Source organism: Clinocottus analis, unplaced genomic scaffold (assembly GCF_023055335.1).
Source record: "Clinocottus analis isolate CAN_PGR_092001 unplaced genomic scaffold, fCliAna1.0.p SCAF_3, whole genome shotgun sequence".
In the NCBI taxonomy this organism is placed as follows: Eukaryota; Metazoa; Chordata; class Actinopteri; order Perciformes; family Cottidae; genus Clinocottus; species Clinocottus analis.
In genome coordinates, this window is record NW_027176042.1 from 19,947,154 (window position 1) to 19,965,587 (window position 18,434).

Here is an 18,434-nt window from a genome sequence, read left to right on the forward strand (position 1 = left end):
AGAACGAGTAACCGTGTCAAGAAAACACTGCCTTGGCAGAAGGGTTTGAGTCTGTGTATGAGTCTTTTTCTGCCTCTCTGTCGCAGTAGTCCCCGGGTTTAATAACTTCAGTAGCCTTTCACTTATAAAGCTGTATGATTCCTTGAGGGACTCCAATTGATCAGTCAGTGGTGGGCTCCAGCATCTTGGCAGCTAGATGAATGGTACTGACATGGACTTCATCTAAACCGCTAAAGCATACACTCGGGGAATATAAGGACCCACTCATCTGTTTCTATATTCTTTCTCTATGGATTGTCCTCAGTGAGTCAAAGATTAAAACACAGAAGGAATTCTGCCACCTGAAAACAGACCTGAGAGAATACAGATCCATGAGCGAGCTATGCTCACACTTTATTTTTAGGCATTGTAAGTAGTACGATCTCAAAAGCTTAGTGTTGCAGTTGGGTTGATTCTCAGTCTGCGTGCTCTCCCCGGAATAATAAAGCACTGAATAAAATATGCACTGCAAGCACTCCTATAGTGGTACCTCACAGGATTTGTCAACGTGGTGGTTAATCTTATATTTCGTCCAACCTGATATAACTTTCATGGAACATTTTCTTACCATCTCTGTTGTCTAGCGGCAATGGGAAAATGAAGAGGAGACTTTGCAAACAGCTGTATTTATAGGAGAAGGGATCACAAAAAGTCTTCCAAATAAAAGGTCAAAATCGGTTGTTTGACCCATATTAGGGTTTTCTGAACGAGGGAACAATAGTGTTCGTGGAACCTTGGTAAAAACCTTGCTTACTATCACAAACATGACATCTCATCTGCCGCCTCTCTATCGTCAAGGTTGTGCTAAAGCAACTCTGGTAGGGTTAAGGAAAGATTGTGGTTATGATTAATAAAAACAAGAACGCAAACAACAACACCACCCGATTGGCCGCTCAATTGACAGTAGATTTGCGGCGCTGTAGCAACGTTACCTTAGCCGTCTGAGCTCATGACAGATACCAGTGTTGATTGTCATGCAGCTCATTAATCCATTTTTAGCTCAGTTTTGGTCTCCACCAACTACTGAGGGAAATATTTTACTCTTTAGCAACTAAATGTTTCACTTTATTCCACTTTTCCTGCTGTTTGGTGCTGGTTGGGGATCAAACAGCGCCAATGAGAGAGATGTGTCTGAAGTTATAAGCTAAAAAATGCTGAACTAAGTCAGGTGATAATTCTTTTTTTGGAAACTTAAACCCAAGCTTCTTGTCCCTTAACATTGTTCTTGCTTGAGTCTGCACCGTTGCCATATCTCTACAATCTAGAAGTAAAGTTAATTGTTATCTTGAACAATATTCAGGTTGGGAATTACTGGGATTTCTTTTTTTTTTTTACTTAACTCGTACTTCAGTCTCTCTCTCAGCTCTTTTCTCGGGTCTTGCTGGGCTCGATTGTCGGCTCAGCAGGTTTACAGCTGGATGGAAATGAGTGAATCGTCTCTGAATATGGTAATCCCATTAAACTCTGGTCTTGTGAGACTTCTCTTCATGTTGCTCACCAGACATAAATGTTTAATAAACCAATAATAGTATGTCTTTGGTGTGTTTGCAGCCCCATTCAATTTTTTTTTTCTTATGTGGCAGCAAAGGAATCATTGAATTATTTTACCTGGAACTATTTTAAATACACACACGCGCACGCACACACACACGCACACACACACACACACACACACACACGCACACACACACACACACACACACACACACAGAGTTCCTTTTAATTAGTATTTTGTCTGGATGAGATTAGCAGCCAGGGTCTTTAAAAAGCCCAGATTCAGTTATTCATGGAAAGATGCTGCAGTTCGTTGTGTTCAGCATGTTTCAGAGGTTTTTTTTTGGAGTAAACCAAAATGGGTATTCGTGATCTGGAGCAAACAGTGTGATTTGAATCATTACTAATTCATAGGCTGTCTCCATTTTATGGCCTACAACCTCTGTTTTTATGGCTTCTGCTGTTTCTGCGGTCTGGGCCTGTGGCCAGGATGTGACTCTTTTTTTAGCATTTTGATCTGCCTCTGCATTTGCCGACTGGAAAAGGCCGGCTGGCAGCACGCTGCATGAGGTCGGATTGAAACAGAAAATACACACGGCATGTTTTGCTCATAGTCCTTCGGTGGTGAAAGCCGACTGAAGCCGACCGAAGCCGGACTTGTTGCGTCACGCCTCAGTGGATAAATAAGTTTGTTTCCTATCATGGAGATGTATGGGCGGCTGTGGCTCATGGAGGAGAGTGGGCGTCCTGTAAATGCGTCTCTCTCCCTGTCTCCATCCCTGTCTCTCTCCCTGTCTCCCTCCCTGTCTCCATCTCTGTCTCTCTCCCTGTCTCCATCCCTGTCTCCGTCCATGTCTCCATCCCTGTTTCCTTCCCTGTCTCCCTCCATGTCTCCATCCCTGTCTCTCTCCCTGTCTCCATCCCTGTCTCCATCCCTGTCTCCCTCCATGTCTCCATCCCTGTCTCTCTCCCTGTCTCCATCCCTGTCTCCATCCCTGTCTCCCTCCATGTCTCCATCCCTGTCTCTCTCCCTGTCTCCATCCTTGTCTCCTTCCCTGTCTCTCTCCTTGTCTCCATCTCTGTCTCCATCCTTGTCTCCCTCCCTGTCTCTCTCCTTGTCTCCCTCCCTGTCTCTCTCCTTGTCTCCCTCCCTGTCTCTCTCCTTGTCTCCATCCCTGTCTGCATCCCTGTCTCCATCCCTGTCTCCTTCCCTTTCTCCCTCCCTGTTTCCTTCCCTGTCTCCCTCCCTGTTTCCTTCCCTGTCTCCATTCCTGTCTCCATCTCCGGCCTCCTCCTAGACCGCATGCCAAAGTGTCCTCGAGCAAGAACCAGCAGCTCCACTGCTCTTCAAGCTCAGGATTGATTAAATGCAGACGCCATATTTCATGTTTGTATAAATGTACAATTACAAAAGTATAAGAGCCCATTTCCGCCTGTAAAGAAACAACAAAAAAACTTGAGATAATTATGACTTACTATGTCATTATTTCTATCTCATAATTTCAAAACATAATAAACAGGGAGGCCAACAAATTTGATTTGAGCTTGTAGTTTTTTGGGCACTCAAAATGATTGGTTACCAAGGGCTGTAACGTGTGATCTCTGCTCTCGCTGTTTAGATGACCCGGTTCTTGATTAGTGTGTGTGTTTTATAAGTGACTGTAAGTGGCTGTGTAATTGGTTTGATTATTAAAATGCTTAAGCTGTAATGTACTTCAGTAATTACATTCCCCCATACAATCTCCGCTCCCTGAGTAGGCGTGAAGATGTACTGGAGTGTAGTTGATAACGGTATAAATCCGGTCCGCTATTCACTGCTTATTGATTCCCCTGTGGTTCAAAGCACAGTCATTAAGAAAAAAATATATATCCTATTTTGCCCTTATCAGTGTTTGTGTTGTTCTGGTGTCAGTGGATGAGCGTCAGAGCGGAGGAGCGAGCCATTAAATTACCTTTTCTGAATTTTTCCCTGTCTGAGGTCACGCAACAGGTCGTTGACATTCAAGACTTTGTGTCTTTTCTTGTTTGGTAGTCCCTTGATGAATTCAAACATTTATGTCCGCTGAGCACTTTGAAGACAGAAGAGAGAATATTCCGTAGTGTTCGCTGCAGACGACCCTGAGATGTAACGTGTTATTGTAGATGACCTTCGGTGCTTTCTTCCAACCGTACGCACCAGCACACGATTTGTTTAACTTTGTGTGACACATCATGAACCTTCATGTTGTGGACGTGTTTGTTATTTTTTTGTCATGATATTTTGGGGTTGTGCTCAAATACTTGAACGGTGACTGGTCAAAAAAAACAACAACACAATGAAAACTACTCATCATTAATGATTTTCATCTGTTGGCTGTTGTAAAACAACATTTTGAAGTGTAATGACATTGATCAATATTCATTTGATGTATTCATTTTGGATGAATGTTTTGCTTTTATTTGGCTGTAGCAGTAGAGATGCATTCGAAAAATATGAAAATCAATGCCACTCTTAATTTCTGTAAGTTAACTATGAAGCTAGAGCATCCATTATGCATTCAGATAGACATACATCTGCGTTAAGTTAATATTGGCCGGCCAATATTTAGTTCCAGCTCTAACGCTGTCTGTGAAATCACACATTTACTGTGCTGGAGAAGAGTTGATTGGGTTTCTCAGGTCGTACCTGTTGGAATAGAAAACGACTGACACTGTCTTACTTTATCACTTCTGTAAATAATTCATCTCAGAAGTTCTCGCTGCATAACAGCATAACAGCAAGGTTTGCATATTAAAAAAACACAACAACTTCACCATTGCTGATATAGTTTTAAAGTTGTGGATGTCAACTTTATTAATAAGTCCTTTGTGATGGTATGCAGTTTTTTTTTTTAAAGGTGGCTCTGTCTTGTGTTTCCAATTTGCAGTCTTGCAGTTTGCGATGTTGTTTTACCATCCGTCTTAGTCTGAGCCCTCAAACTTCGGCCATTGTTTTAGACCCCGAAACATGTCCTGCTAGCAGATGAAACGTCTTCCGGTATGTTTGACCTTGTTTCAGAAAGACCTTGTCTTCAGAAATGTTAAAGAAATTGGTAGCTTTGGAAGGATGTTACACTAGAATTGTTGCACAAAGAAAATTAATCTATTCCAGGAATACATACACACAATTTCACCCCAGAGACCGACTCTTTTAAGGACTTAACGATCACATATTTTTCAAGCAGAAGTCTTCCTCAGTGTCACAACGACAAATACCACCCGATGCATTATTTTGTATTATTATTGTTATCTGACACATGATTTATGTCGGATTCTGGCTCAGTGCGATCGGTTCGGCCTCCCCCGTCGGCGTAGAAAACAATGCAGCGCTTGTGTTTTTCTTACACATCCCCCCGTTGTGCTTCTATTACTGTATCTTCTGCTTGGCTGGCCAGGTGAGGATGATCCGGCCAGTCATGCAGCTGACAGTCGGAGCAGTGTGTTGTTCTTGATGCCTCCCTATCTGCAGGTGAGATCAATGGTTTGATTGCTGTAGAGGCTGAAAGCAACCCGTGGCTTCGTCCTAACCTGCATGAGTAGTTCTTTGATAAGGACAACAGGAAAGCTCTTCACTCAGCGACTGGCAACAAGTTGCAGTGCAGCAATGAATGTACACTGTTAGGCAACGATAAGGTTCAGCGTCCACTGGGATGTCTCCAGGACTTTCTGAGCTGGCGCTGGATTTATTTTGACAAAGTGCTGCCTATTTTTAATGTATACGTGGCCTATGAGATGAGTCAGAACCCTGTTCATACATTAAAAATACAGATTTAGCGTCAGCTTGCCTTTAGCCGGTATAGTGTACTGTACTTGTTTCATTATGGACATCCCACTTTCGAAGAAAAGTCATCCATGTCAAATCAATGCTTTTAATTTAATCCAATCCAATCTATTTATTCTTAATTTACTGTGGGTGAAAGTGACTGGCAGCCAGTTGAGTTAAACGGATCATTTTGTCATTCGGGATGAAGTTCTGGACTATGAAAACCCGTGAAAGCAAATTGCCTCCCGAATAAAAAAAAAAAAGACGTACACATGCATTTAAAAAAATAAGCCCAGGTAAATGCTTCTCTTTTACCCAGCCTCTCTTTTGTCATCACGTTAGTGAACTGCTGCATGAAAAAAACACTATCAATTTAAAGAGAGTGGCGCGAGTGACAGGCAAAATATGCAAATTGAAAGGAGAGTACATCCATCAATTCGTCTTTTTATGTGTCAGAGGATTCACACACTGTAAAGTCTTGTTTATAAATGCCCTGTATCCTGATAAAAGTAATGACGGGTTTGTATTTTCTTCTTTTAGCCGTGCCACATTATTCAGCATGAAACCGATCCACAGCACTGCGTAGCACACAGTGTTTGACACACAGTGTTTGACACACAGTGTTTGACACACAGTAGTTTTATGAATAACCGACCGCTTGTCAGAAATCTTTTATCATCAGTTTCATTTAATAACCGCTCGCATGAATTCATCTTTTGGTTTGTACGTGCGAGTTGTCGTGCCTTTGTTACGACACAAGGTGGGAAAAATAAACTCGTCCGATGGCAGCAGGGTGAACGGGCTGTGGCGGGGGAGGGGGGGAAATGTCTTTTCATTTCCTTTGGACTGTGAGCAGGCATCTCCTCTCACCAATTTCACTGACTCTTAGTAAAAGGGTGTTCTGGGCGGTTTAATACAGCCGCTGCATACTTCACGTTCAAGTTATTTGAGCTTTTTCTATCAGCCAAATTCCGTTGAATTTCCTGTTGTTGTTGGGTTTTTTTTATCTTCCATAACTTTGCAGCCGTGACGGCTCGAGCTCAGTGTAATGTTGGCATATTTGTCATTAAATGCATGAGAACCCTCCTCTTGGCCACTAGAGGAAAACTGCAATCACAAATAAAAACTGTACGATGTGTTCACTAAATTAAAAAGCAAAAACAAGTTGTAAATCAAGTTTTATCAACCTAAATGTGACCACATATAAAGAATCCTTCAATGCGAGGAGACAACCTCTAAAACAACTTGAAACAGATTTAAGTGCCATACGTTGAGGTTTAACAGGTTGGTTGTTTTTTTTGACCGTTTTAAGAAAAGGGAAGAACAAGGTGAGTTTGTCCTTTTTTCCCCCTCTCGTCTGTGCAGGTTCTGGTTGCATATTGGAATTTATCAATCAGGGATCGATGCGTATGATTGTAGTGCAGAGTGCCGGGCTTCAGAGAGGTATTGATTGGCTGAGGGGTTGGGCCTCATGCCAGTTCTCATTAGTGCTCTCTGTCCTTTCACCTCTCTTTGTCTCTCATCTCTCCCTCTTGCTGATGTCGCTGCTTGGTGATTCTAACTGATGACAGGCCTAAGTGCTTTAATAGAAATGTATTGATCACAGGTGTTGTGAGCCATTTACACAGACACACACACACTGTGTGTTACACTTCACGCCTCTCACACTCAGTTGCTCCCAGTGATGCCATATAAAGAGCATGGGTTTGTACTGGGAACAGGGTGACCCTGCTGCTGGGACAGACTGTTTTACAGCCAGAGAACCGGAGGTTCAACGCTGCTCCAGCTGTTGTTAAAGCGTCCTTGAGCAAAACATTGACCCCCCCCTTTAACAGCCGAGAGCCGCAGCCGCATGCATTCATGTATGTTTGACTGAAAGGAGGTAAATATAAGTAATGTATACACCTCAGGTTGTGTGAGATATGCCCAAAGTGTTTTATAAATAATGAATACATGCTAAATTATGCATACAAAGGTTCTCGCCACTAAAATGCTTCTTCAATTCAAATAAATATAGATTTTTTTTCTTTTTTTTGAACGGCCATACGGAACCCTTTCGTAGTCAATGACTTATACCAAAGTAGAGCAAATGTATAAGTTCAAAATCGGAATACAGATTAATACAAATACTTTATTTTATTTGCGTTATGTTGTATATTGTATTATAGTTTATATTTACAGTTAAAAGAGGATTTGCTGATCCCCCTTTCCACATTTTGAATTTAAAAAACGTTTGACATTTTGAGAAATGGGGGCCAAACAAAAACCCACCTGTGAAGCTCACAAATGAACACTTTGTACCTCTTTTGTTTAATTCAAGCTAAGCTAACCATCCCCTGTCTGTAGCTTCAATAGAGCGGGTTCAACCGCCTCAATCATCTCCCCTCACGCTATCCTAATAGCTTAGCATGAGAAACGAATATGTCGTGTGTTTCCCGAAATGCAAAACCATTCATTTATCTCACTTGCATTTTTCCATCCAATTAAGTTGATGTCCTGGTCCATGTCGAAATGTTCAGTCGTATATATTTTTTCAGTTTAGTTCAGTTCCTTCCCAAGTTTTCAAAACGCTTTCGCTGCTCGATTGTCTCACAGAGATCATACTCAGTATATATCCTAACAGCAGTTCATGGTTGTTTCTTCTCGTATGGATCGTTACCGGCTCCGTCCGACCGCCGCGCTCTGCTCTCTGACCTCTCGTCCTGTCTACGCTGCATGGCGGTATGGGGTCCAGGCTCAGAGTCAGCGACCTTCGCCAGCAGCTCCAGTTTTAATCAGCAGCTCTTTCCACACAGACCCCCCCCCCCCCTCCCCATCCTCCTCCTCCGACCAGCCGCTTCCTGCACCTTAATGAGCCGAGAGTCCCAGGCCAGACATAGCCGCCGCTCGCTCTGTAGCTTCCTCTCCTCCTTTCCACATCGCAGCAGAGTGGGCGTACGTACAGCGAGACTGTAGCCGATGAAGCCCATCATTGTGCAAGACTAGCAGACAAGGTTGAGCACATTTTATAGGCTTTCAGTATGACATCTTCCCCTTGACTGTATCTTTTTTTTTGGACAGCTAATTCAAATATAAAGCAGGAGTGATAGAGAAATATTATCTCGCTGTGTTACCGTCTTTGATTTGTGATTTGTAACGCCGGCCAGTTATCGCCGGTGAGCTCTTTCGAGATAATCAGCTTGTTTATAATGATTGTCTTTGCTCAATGCACCTTTTGTGATTGCCGATTGTCCATGGGCATCTATCCCTTAAACAAAGTTTGAATATTCTATTCAAGCTATCCCAACTTTTGAAATTAACTTTGATCGGAGGGCTGGCTGGTGGCTTAAAGATAATCACATCAAGGGCATAGAGCCTGACCTGTTTTTGCATCAGTAAGTTTGTGCTCGGTCAAAAGCACTCAATCGGCAATTGTTGTCTTGCCTTTTGTGGGAATGTGAATAGCACCTTATTGATTGGAAGCAAAATGTTTTTAATGTTGGAGATGAGATTTCAGGATTGCTAGCTAATGGGAAGATGGGAGCTTGCTGCAATCTATTTTCAAGTCAAGTTGCAAATTGAAAATCTTTACGGACATAATTAAGGCTTATCTGAAAGGAATGTCAAAACTTTTCAAATGCTTTTTTATTTATTTATTTTCCCACCCATCCAATCCTGATTGTTTCGTGTAAATACACCAACGTGCTCAGAATAGTGATGAGTCTATGCAGAAAAGTAATGAATATAAAATAGAGAGCAGTATTGATGTTTGACCCAACTTAATGGGAGTGAAAACAACGTCCTTGTAATTGATATTGTAATGTTCTTCCACGTAAATAAGCAGTTAAGTGATGTAAATCAAGTCATTTTTGAGCGCTATATGTGTTTCTGATGTTATATACTCTATATTAGTCTTATCCCGATGGGTGAATTATCGTTCCCAGCATCTGGTTGCGGTGCAGGGTCAGTGGATTAAGTGTGTTGCTCAAGGAGATGTCGGCAGGTGGAGCTGCAACGGCGGTTCAAAGTCAAGCTCCTCCCCCCTTGAGGTGTGACCTGGATGTATAAGTAGCTATTGGATGTTTGAAACGAGACTGAGCTGAGAGACGACTCAGCCAAACTAGCTATTAGCGGGATCAATCGTCTCATGCAACTTCCAGGAAGAAAGAGAATCAGATCTGTTCCTAAACAAGTTGAAGTAATCACAATGTCATACAAAATGTGTGTTGTATCAGGTAGCACAGTGGAATGTTGATAAATATGTGTAATACATCTAACATATTGTATTCCACGGGGCCGCACAGACCTTCATTGTTGAAAACACATTAATGTGTGACATGTCCCTTCAGTAAGATAAATTGTGTCATCAACTCCATCCGGCTCTGCTGTCCTAAATAAACCAATAATGTGTATTAATCCGCAGATGAAAATAGTTCCCACACAAATGCAATTTTTACATCTGTTTGAGTCACGATTGTTTCACAAAATAACTTCTTTTTTTAATGTATTGTTATTAAAGTATGTGTGTGTGGAGATGTCTTCAGGAAACACACATGGAAGTCAGTGAGAGGACAGATACACGTTGTTGTCTATTGTCTTTTTTTAATGGGATTCAGAATAACACACGACTAACAAAAAACATTTGACACCCGTGTGTCAAAGATGATAGATCTTTTCTGATGATGTTATGAGTATTTTGAAAAGCGCTGTAGAAAAACAATTTATTATCATGACTAGGTACGTAAAAGAAAAGACGATCGGTGACAAGAAGGATTTCCTGTTGCCGTCACTAACCACCGTGTGTATGTTTGTGCTTCCAGTTCATGTGAAAGCGGGAACCTGCGAGGTAATTGCCGCACACCGGTGCTGCAACAAGAACAAGATCGAAGAGAGATCCCAGACTGTCAAGTGCTCCTGCTTCCCTGGACAGGTGGCGGGAACCACAAGAGCGGCTCCATCTTGTGTAGACGGTACGCCCAGCTTCTCATTATAGTTTTGGTAATGATATGCGACTGACAAAACTGTCAAACCTGTCACAATGCTTCTGTGTGCTTATTATCTGGATATGAGAGGGGGGGTTTTTTTCTATGTGAGAAGAGAATAGGGTGTTGTGATCACGCCGCCGTCTCTCCGAGGCTTCATAATCCTCAAAATCCAATCGCCCACCAGTTCATTCTGTCGTCGAGAGCGTGTCAGACCTTGTGTTCAGCGGAGTAAACAGAAGGTCAGGTCATTTAATATCATGTCAAAGGTGGCCTCAGTTACAGGTGAATCGATCCCTATCTCCTCTCCGCACTTTAATGACTGCGGCAGGGAATTCCTCAGATTTGACAGTTCTCTTTTAACTTTAGAAATGTCAGGGGGAAACTGTTTCTCCCCTGAAGGCCTCCTCGGAGCAACTCAAGACCTTGATGCACAAACCTCTGCGGCACGCTTTGTTACCTCCGACATGCCAACATTCACCCTCCTCCCACTGCACACACACACACCTGCTCGCAACACTCACCGGCTTGGCGTTGACTCAGCGTCCTGCATTTCAGACCTAAAAAACACACCGGGGCAAGACTGACGGATCTCCTCAATCTGGCAGGAATTCTAAAGGCGCTCTCTTCAACCACTGTGATGTATACTGAGACCAAAATGTATGCTTTTACTGTATTCTTCTCCTCACAGCATCCATAGTTGCACAGAAGTGGTGGTGCCAGATGCATCCCTGCATGGATGGAGAAGAGTGTAAAGTGCTGCCAGATCTCAAAGGATGGAGCTGCAGTACAGGAAATAAAGTTAAGACAACCAAGGTGGGTTTTCATTCACAAAAATGGTACATCTTCTTTTATTCTCATCAGTAAAAGTCTGGCCAGGGCCTGGGATAATACCAGTTGTAACACAACGTGACCCGAGAATAATGGAGGGCTATATATACGTGTTTAAAAGAGAAAGGAGCAAGATAGCACTCGAGGAGACTTTTTTTTCAACTTCAGATGAGTGCGAGCAGGCGGCAGCAGGAGAGGAAGGTGTGACTCACAGGGGAGGGTGTTTCTTAGAAAGGAGGGGAGAGTTAACTTCAGCTATCTATTTGGCTTCGTCTTGTAATTTGTTTAGGCTAAGGCTAAGTCCAGTTACTTTATTGTATTTTTGACTTAAGTTGCTCATGCGTGTGTGAGCTCATCGGAGAAGAATAATTTAACACAAAAGGTGCAGTAACATGCCAATCTCCGTAATTTGAGTTCCCCCACATGGGTCCATGTAGTGCGGAGGATGCAGGGTGACAGGCGCCAAAACCGTCCAATCAGGGATTTACCTGAAAACAAGACACCAGCATGCTGTTGATGCCTAAATATTGTTCGTTATTACTTCCCTGGAGTGAGTGATTGCAGAAAATAATGGAGTTTAGATATGAAATGAAGGGACAACGATATTGAGTCTGCATGGAACTAAAGTGCAATTTCATAAACATCTGAATTACAGGGTAGAAAGGAGGTGTGTCAGATTGATGCACATGAATAACAACAATTATAAATGATGAATACGATCAGGAATGAACTCTAATTTGAGAGCAACAAAGATAAAAAAAATAAATATGGAGAACGATCCTCTTGAGACTCACAGTCCCGAGTTTGTGGATTAGGTGAGAAATGACATATGGACGCACGTGGCACACGCCGACGAGGGATAAATTGAAAATCAATTATCACCTCTAATAATCAGCGTGATTGTACAAAAGTGGTTTCAGTGGTACAAATTGGAAAACACTGCCTCTCGGGAACGGAGCAGAGATCCAGCTCACGTGTCTCATCCTCTGGGTTTTCAGCATGAAGGGGAAGAGAGCGGGCTGGAGTCGGGTCCCGCCTTTGAACAGTCGGAGCAGGCTTGCATATCACTTCAAAAGTGCCAGCGAGAAGCCAAACAAAGCCGAGCGAAGGCAGGAGAAATACAAATAAACAACAAACAAGAAATCCCCCCAGGAAGCCACATTGTCGAGTAGGATGTGCTGAGGCAGGACAGGAGGGCTCAAGCTGGAGCATTCCTGAGATTAATAGAGGTTATCTGGACTCGTGTTTTGGCTTTCAGGGTGTGGAAGACCTGAAGCGGATGGTAGGTGAGGAGTGGGGGCCACAGTGGCCCCTCAGCCATCCATCACAGCCTAGTGTTTGACTCAACAAACGCCTGTAGTTGAGCTGCCTCTTCCATTATTCATGGCTACAGGAGGCATGGACGAAGCAGAGCTTTTTATTTTAGCCGGGTTAATAATTCATGCCCTCTCGTACAGCCACGGGAAAGCAGAAACACAGGCACAGACAAGCAGGGGTCCAGGTGGCGAGTCCAACCCGTCAGAACCTGGACTCTTTTTTTTTTTTTTTGATTCGGGAGTCAGCGGGGGTCGCTCCATGCTCACGGCCCTGCAGTCTCCAACAGAGAGTCAGCGAGGGACTGGCTGTGTATGCTGGAGGACCTCTGTACTCCAGCTTCCTGGACCGTTAACATCAGTCCGAGGAATAAACGGAGCGTTCGGTTGAAGATTGAGCTCAGGGTGTGTTGAGAAAGTAATGCCGCTTCTTCTACAATGACTTACCTAGGCTGCATAGTACAACAATAAATACAGTGAAGATGCGTTTTATTAGAGATATTGTTTGACTTTTTTCATGTGATATGAACGTCCTCTCACACGGTCAATAACTGCACTCAGAGAAAAGCAGACAGAAGTTGAGAATGGAGCGAAAACAGGTTAAAAAAGTAGAAACCTACAAAAGTGGCCGCATCACCTGTCGATCAAGGCAGAAGAAAAATAAATGAAGGAACAACTCTCTATATAAAGACCTACCCTGCTTAACACTGCTCCTGTACGTCTTTATTCACTGTCTCAATCATTAAAAAGCAAAAACAGCATGTGCAGATCTTCAGTATCCCTTTACTAGCTAGCATAAAAGAGAAGGGCTAACGCTAGTTTACCTGTATTATTCTACGCTACGTCTGCGTCTGAGGGGGTGGGATGTGCTGAAGGATCAGTTATCAAAGCAAGTCTCAAGGTGAAGTCCAAGTGAAGCAAATTGAAAGTTACAAGCCTTTTAGGTCTGTGAATGCATACTATTTAAATCATTTTGATATCTGAACATTTCACATAACTGGGGTCCTGACCTGAAGTCCTTTTTGTGCAAAGACAGCCGGTGGCCAGAGGAACACTCCAGATCTAAAGGGGTTCTTTAAGGTTTAGTCCAACAGCCAAGTCAAGTGTCAAGTTCACACATGTGTGACTTTAAGCTGCACTTACTTTCTCCTTCTTTAATACATTTTTTAATTTAAAAAAAGTTGAATATGTATTGTATAGTGTGTTAATGTTAATTTGCAACGTGCTCTATAAATACTGTTGTTTTAAATGAGAAACTGTGAGCTAACATGTTGCAATGTCAAAAAAGAAGAAAAAACACATCTCTGCAATTCTATTGTTTGAGTTTAAAGTGGATACATAGCATGACTGTAAACAAATACTTCAGTTGTGGTACATGCCATATATAGTCCTCGAAATGATTTCTTCCTAAATGTCCAGCGGTGGCATTGTTGATAAAGAAGGATGGTGTCATTTCACCTCCTGATGAAGTCACATCAATAAATCAGGCAACGTAACACCCTGCAGGCTCCTTCCTAGACAACTCCAGTTGTTCGCTCTTCCTCTGCATGTCCGCGAGCGGCTAGTTTTATAGTCCTGCTGGTAATGTCAGGGATTATAACCCCGGCAGCTCCGGCTTTTCACTTCCTATCAATCAGAGATCAAAAGAACCACAGAGCCTTCCCACTTGACAGGTGCTACGATGCTTGTTCCGAAGGTGTTGAGGGTTGGTGATGGATAGCTGTCTGAGGTTTCCTTTTCGAGACCCAATGGAAATAAGCCTTGAATTTTCAGAGCCGATATCGTTTAAAAGATACTACTAGCCACTGTATAGTGACTTCCAGCTTGAAATGTACCACTGTGTGCTTTTGTTTCTTGCTTTTAAAGCCAATTGTACTGTGAACGTGTCACTTTTCTGTTCGTAGACGGAGAGAAACCTGCGCAAATTTGCAATTTCTCAATACATTTTGGACCACAGTGTGCGTGCTCGTTGCTCCTGGTTGACGAAGGCAGAATCTCACTTAGCAGTCAGCTCCCGGACTGTTGCTGGGACTGACCTCCAGAAGCGCTCTCTAAGTAGAGGATGGCTTATAGGTGCAGTTGAGCGGTGGGCTTTCTGTGAGAACGCTTAGTCTAGAAGATAGAGAACAGCCTCGTCATCTTGAATCCACAGTGTTTTCTATGACTGCAGGTGAATCCCGACATAAGAGAAAAAAGTTTACTTCTCATAAAAAAATGAAATAAAACAGTCCAAGGACCACTTTTCAGGACATGATTTGAAAAGAAAAAGAGAAGTTTAAAGTCACAAAATAGGCTTTTCACTGCAACTGTTGCAGAGAGGGAGTTGGGGGTGTGGCAGATGAAATAGTGGTGGTGCAGTGGCTGCCTACAGTCATTTTAAAATACGGTGTGAGTGAAGTCTTAATGGAGGTGAGATTAACAAACCAAGACTCTGATTGTTCGGGACACAATATCCACGTTGAAGCATCATGAAGCAGTAACTCGCACGGACATTCATATACTCCCCAGATTTAAGCCGCTCCGCGGTGCAATGCTGTCCAAACCGACTAGTACGAGTTGCTCAAGCGGTGACGGCTGAAATTCCTCACTGGCCTCCAAAAACACTGCGAGCTCCATGTGGCAGCAACAGCATTAAACACGCCACACGTCAGACTCTCCTGAAATGAATTTAGAATGAATCCTCTTTTTGAGAGGGATTATTTGCAGATCTTTTAGGAGCTGTGCTCTCATCCTACTCTACGTCCATCAACGCGTTACTGATTACCTCGTGAGGTATTCAGTTGCATCAAGTCGAGCAGTTGTTTTCAAGACAAATTGGTGCAATCTGCTTCACAATGTATCTAATTCTTTCACAAAAAAATAAGCTCATGTCACTGATGTTGAACCATGTTATGTGCTAGATTATAGCAGAGGGGGGTTATCAGTCAGAAACAGTGTGTGAATGAACAGATATTGAGGGTTAAAAGCCTGAAAGACGGCGTGACACGTTTAGTCGAGGGATAGCCTGAGAAGAGGCTTCACTTTTCATTCTACTGACGATTGATCTGTTTTTTTTATAGTAGCTTGAGACGTTGCTGGAGGCTGACCTGAGATGCAATTTGCAAATTTGGAGCAACATTAAAACCATCAAAAGAATATTCTTCAATAAAAGTCAAAAGGGATCGGACAAGACGATCGCATTCAATGCTGAGAAAATGTATATTTGTGATCGTTTGGCCTCGATAATAATGAGCATGGGACACACACACACACACACACACACACACACACACACACACTCACTCACACACACGTGTGCTTCAGTAGCTCTCCATCAAAGGTAGGGTCTTAAAACCTACAGCTGACCAGTCAATTGTGGTCTTTCATCCTGAGGCAGCTTAAGCGTCAAACCCTGAGGATCTGCCCTCTGTTCTCTCGATTCCTCTTTGTGTGTTCACTCGCCGATCGCCCTCGCGGTGACAAACCACGTCACCGCGGCTTCTAATTGCTTTGATAAGACTTCACTTGGCTTCACACGTTAGTTCCAGCCGCCATAAACATCGCTGTTCTTTTTGTGTCTTTCATCCCTTGCACTTCTCCCCCGTGTGTGTCTCACCATGTTTCCATGTTTCTTCTGGATTGAGAAAGCGCTCAGAACACGAAATGCAACACATACATTATTAATTACCAGTGCAACCATAATAAGCATGACCAAATAACACGGTCAAACTTACTTGTTTGTCCACGGCCGGCTGCTGCAACAGCAGCAAGACCGACTCATTCTCACATGCGCTCTCACACTGTGGTTCCCGAGGATTGTCACGTGGATGTGAAAATGAAATTGTGGCTCCCCTGCACAGCGGGGGCGCCGTGTCTCCGCAGAAAAATCTCACTTCCACAAAATATTATAATTGTATCGCTCGGGTGAGTGATTTGCTGGACGTGAACCCCTCGCTGGTTCAACTGGTGAGACTCCACCAACTGCTAATTGAATGACAGTAATGTGCAAGTTTATTCGTGTGTGTGTGTGTGTGTAGGTGTGTCACAGTGCGTCACTTTTTAAGAGCAAACCAACCAAACATTCACCTCGCAGAGTTTTTTTAGAGGGTCGAACAAACTGCGTCTTCAAATCTTCTGAGATTAATCTGCATGAATAGTCCGAGAAGGCGAATGTCAGCGGTGTGTCATCATGAATAAAGATATCTCGTTTGCATAGAAAACCCTGATCAGCATTATGTTATTTTTGCATGACTGTACATCTGACTTCTCGCTGCTCGCCGTCTTCTCATTTCTGCCGCGTAACAGCGCAGATGTTTGAATCATAAACAGACCAGCTGGGAATACACTCACCTTGAACCCGTCACAATTTTGACAGATGGGCTCATGCGAGATGTGCAGCACTAAAACAAGCGTTCGCTTTAATGAGCTCACATTTGGATGTATTGCTGAAGTGATGAATTAAAATAATAGTCAATAGACCAAAACCTGCTTGAGTCAGCCGCTATTTGAGCTAAATGCTAACATCTGTATGCTGTTATGAAGACAAATGCTAACTGCTAACTTCCTGATGCTTAGCAGGTATTGTTTACTCAGTTCACTATCTTAGTTTAGCTTGTTAGCATGCTAACTTTTGCTGATGAGAGAGCTGTCATTGAAGCAATTTTTCGCTTGTCATATGTGAATATTCGCTGGTTTTCTTCGTCTTTCATATTAGCAAATTCAATTGTTTCGGGTTATGACTGTTGGTCGATGAAATTGAGCAATTTGATTGTGTCAACTTGGGCTGAAGGAAATTATGGCGGACATTTTTCCACATTTTGGTAGCTTTTAAGAGGCCAAACTATTTATCAATTAATCGAGAATGTAATCTTCAGATTAATTAATAATATAATTAATAAAAAAAAGAATTGTAAATTGCAGTCTATTCTTAGCAATCATCAATTGTTTTTACTACTGTATATATTACATTTGTCCATGTTTTACAAAACCCCTCTTTTTCAACACTTTCTTATTTAAAAAAATATGGTTGGCTTTTTTCTAGATGTCTCGAGGAATAAGCACTCTGAGTTTAATCAGCCACTCCTCTCTCAGTGGTTTATGTCACATTGTCAGACAGCACTGGTTTTGAGAGTCAAATGTCCCCCATTTATCATTGTTAATGAGTTAAATCTATTTTTATCCCCAGCATTCATTCCTGTCACTGACGAGATCTTCTTCTGATACCTACCTGTGTGTTTTTCTTTGCTTCCTCTGTCTTCGCAGGTCACACGATAGTCCTCTGTTTCAAGGATAACCTTGTTTGAAACCAGACGTTTGCTTCTTTAACCAACACCGCGGGACATTTGGATATCATGTGTTTTTGAGGATTTGTGGAAACCAGGGACCAACAAGGACAATACATCATGGACATTCCACCGACCGAATGGAGGAAAAGGACCAGGGAGCATTATATCCAAAAAATATTCCCGACTTTAGATCCAGCATCAACAGTAGCTGTCTCTGAACTCTACTACACCACCAAATCTCTCTTTGTATTATAGTTTTATTCCTATGGACTAGAAGACTCAACCATGAAGATATTTATTGACTTTAAAGACTATGGATTACACCAGAAAAAAAAAAAACCCCATCCCTAAGACAAAACCACGTGATGTGAAACTTTTGTGTTATTTTCATGCCACAAAGAGCCCCAGGACTCATGATGCATATCTGTGTTGAAGATCTCGTGAGATCATAAGCATTTTTCATTCCTTTTAGCCTTATGAAGCAGAGATATTTCGTCTGATTCTGTTTTTTGTTGGATTGAAGCTATCAAGTGTTTGGCTTTCTTAAGTTTGTTAGGATGTCGAGTCTTGTTTTTAAAGACAAAAGACGATGCCACAACAATAAAACACAGGAAAAAAAAAAACGGATTGATGGAGGGTCAACACAGCTGAGTTCTGCCAAATTGTTTTAATGGTATCTGTTGTTTTCAAAGCCTGGTGACTACCATCGATTACAAATGTCAATATTATCTCAATAAATCTAACTCAAAGA

General features: G+C 42.4%; 2 protein-coding genes across 2 annotated transcripts in view; one reads left to right on the forward strand and one right to left on the reverse strand.

Moving 5' to 3' along the window:
- Nucleotides 1-18,408, forward strand: part of tafa3a (TAFA chemokine like family member 3a) — an 83,362-nt gene extending 64,954 nt beyond the window's left edge. Inside the window, exons 4-6 of the mRNA XM_068594441.1 lie at nucleotides 10,114-10,263; nucleotides 10,967-11,091; nucleotides 17,661-18,408. Coding sequence (XP_068450542.1) covers nucleotides 10,114-10,263; nucleotides 10,967-11,091; nucleotides 17,661-17,672 — 287 coding nt within the window. The 3' untranslated portion in view covers nucleotides 17,673-18,408. The remainder of the gene's footprint in view (nucleotides 1-10,113; nucleotides 10,264-10,966; nucleotides 11,092-17,660) is intronic.
- Nucleotides 1-18,434, reverse strand: part of tspan2a (tetraspanin 2a) — a 356,749-nt gene that overhangs the window by 178,122 nt on the left and 160,193 nt on the right. The gene's annotated exons all lie outside the window — the stretch shown is intronic.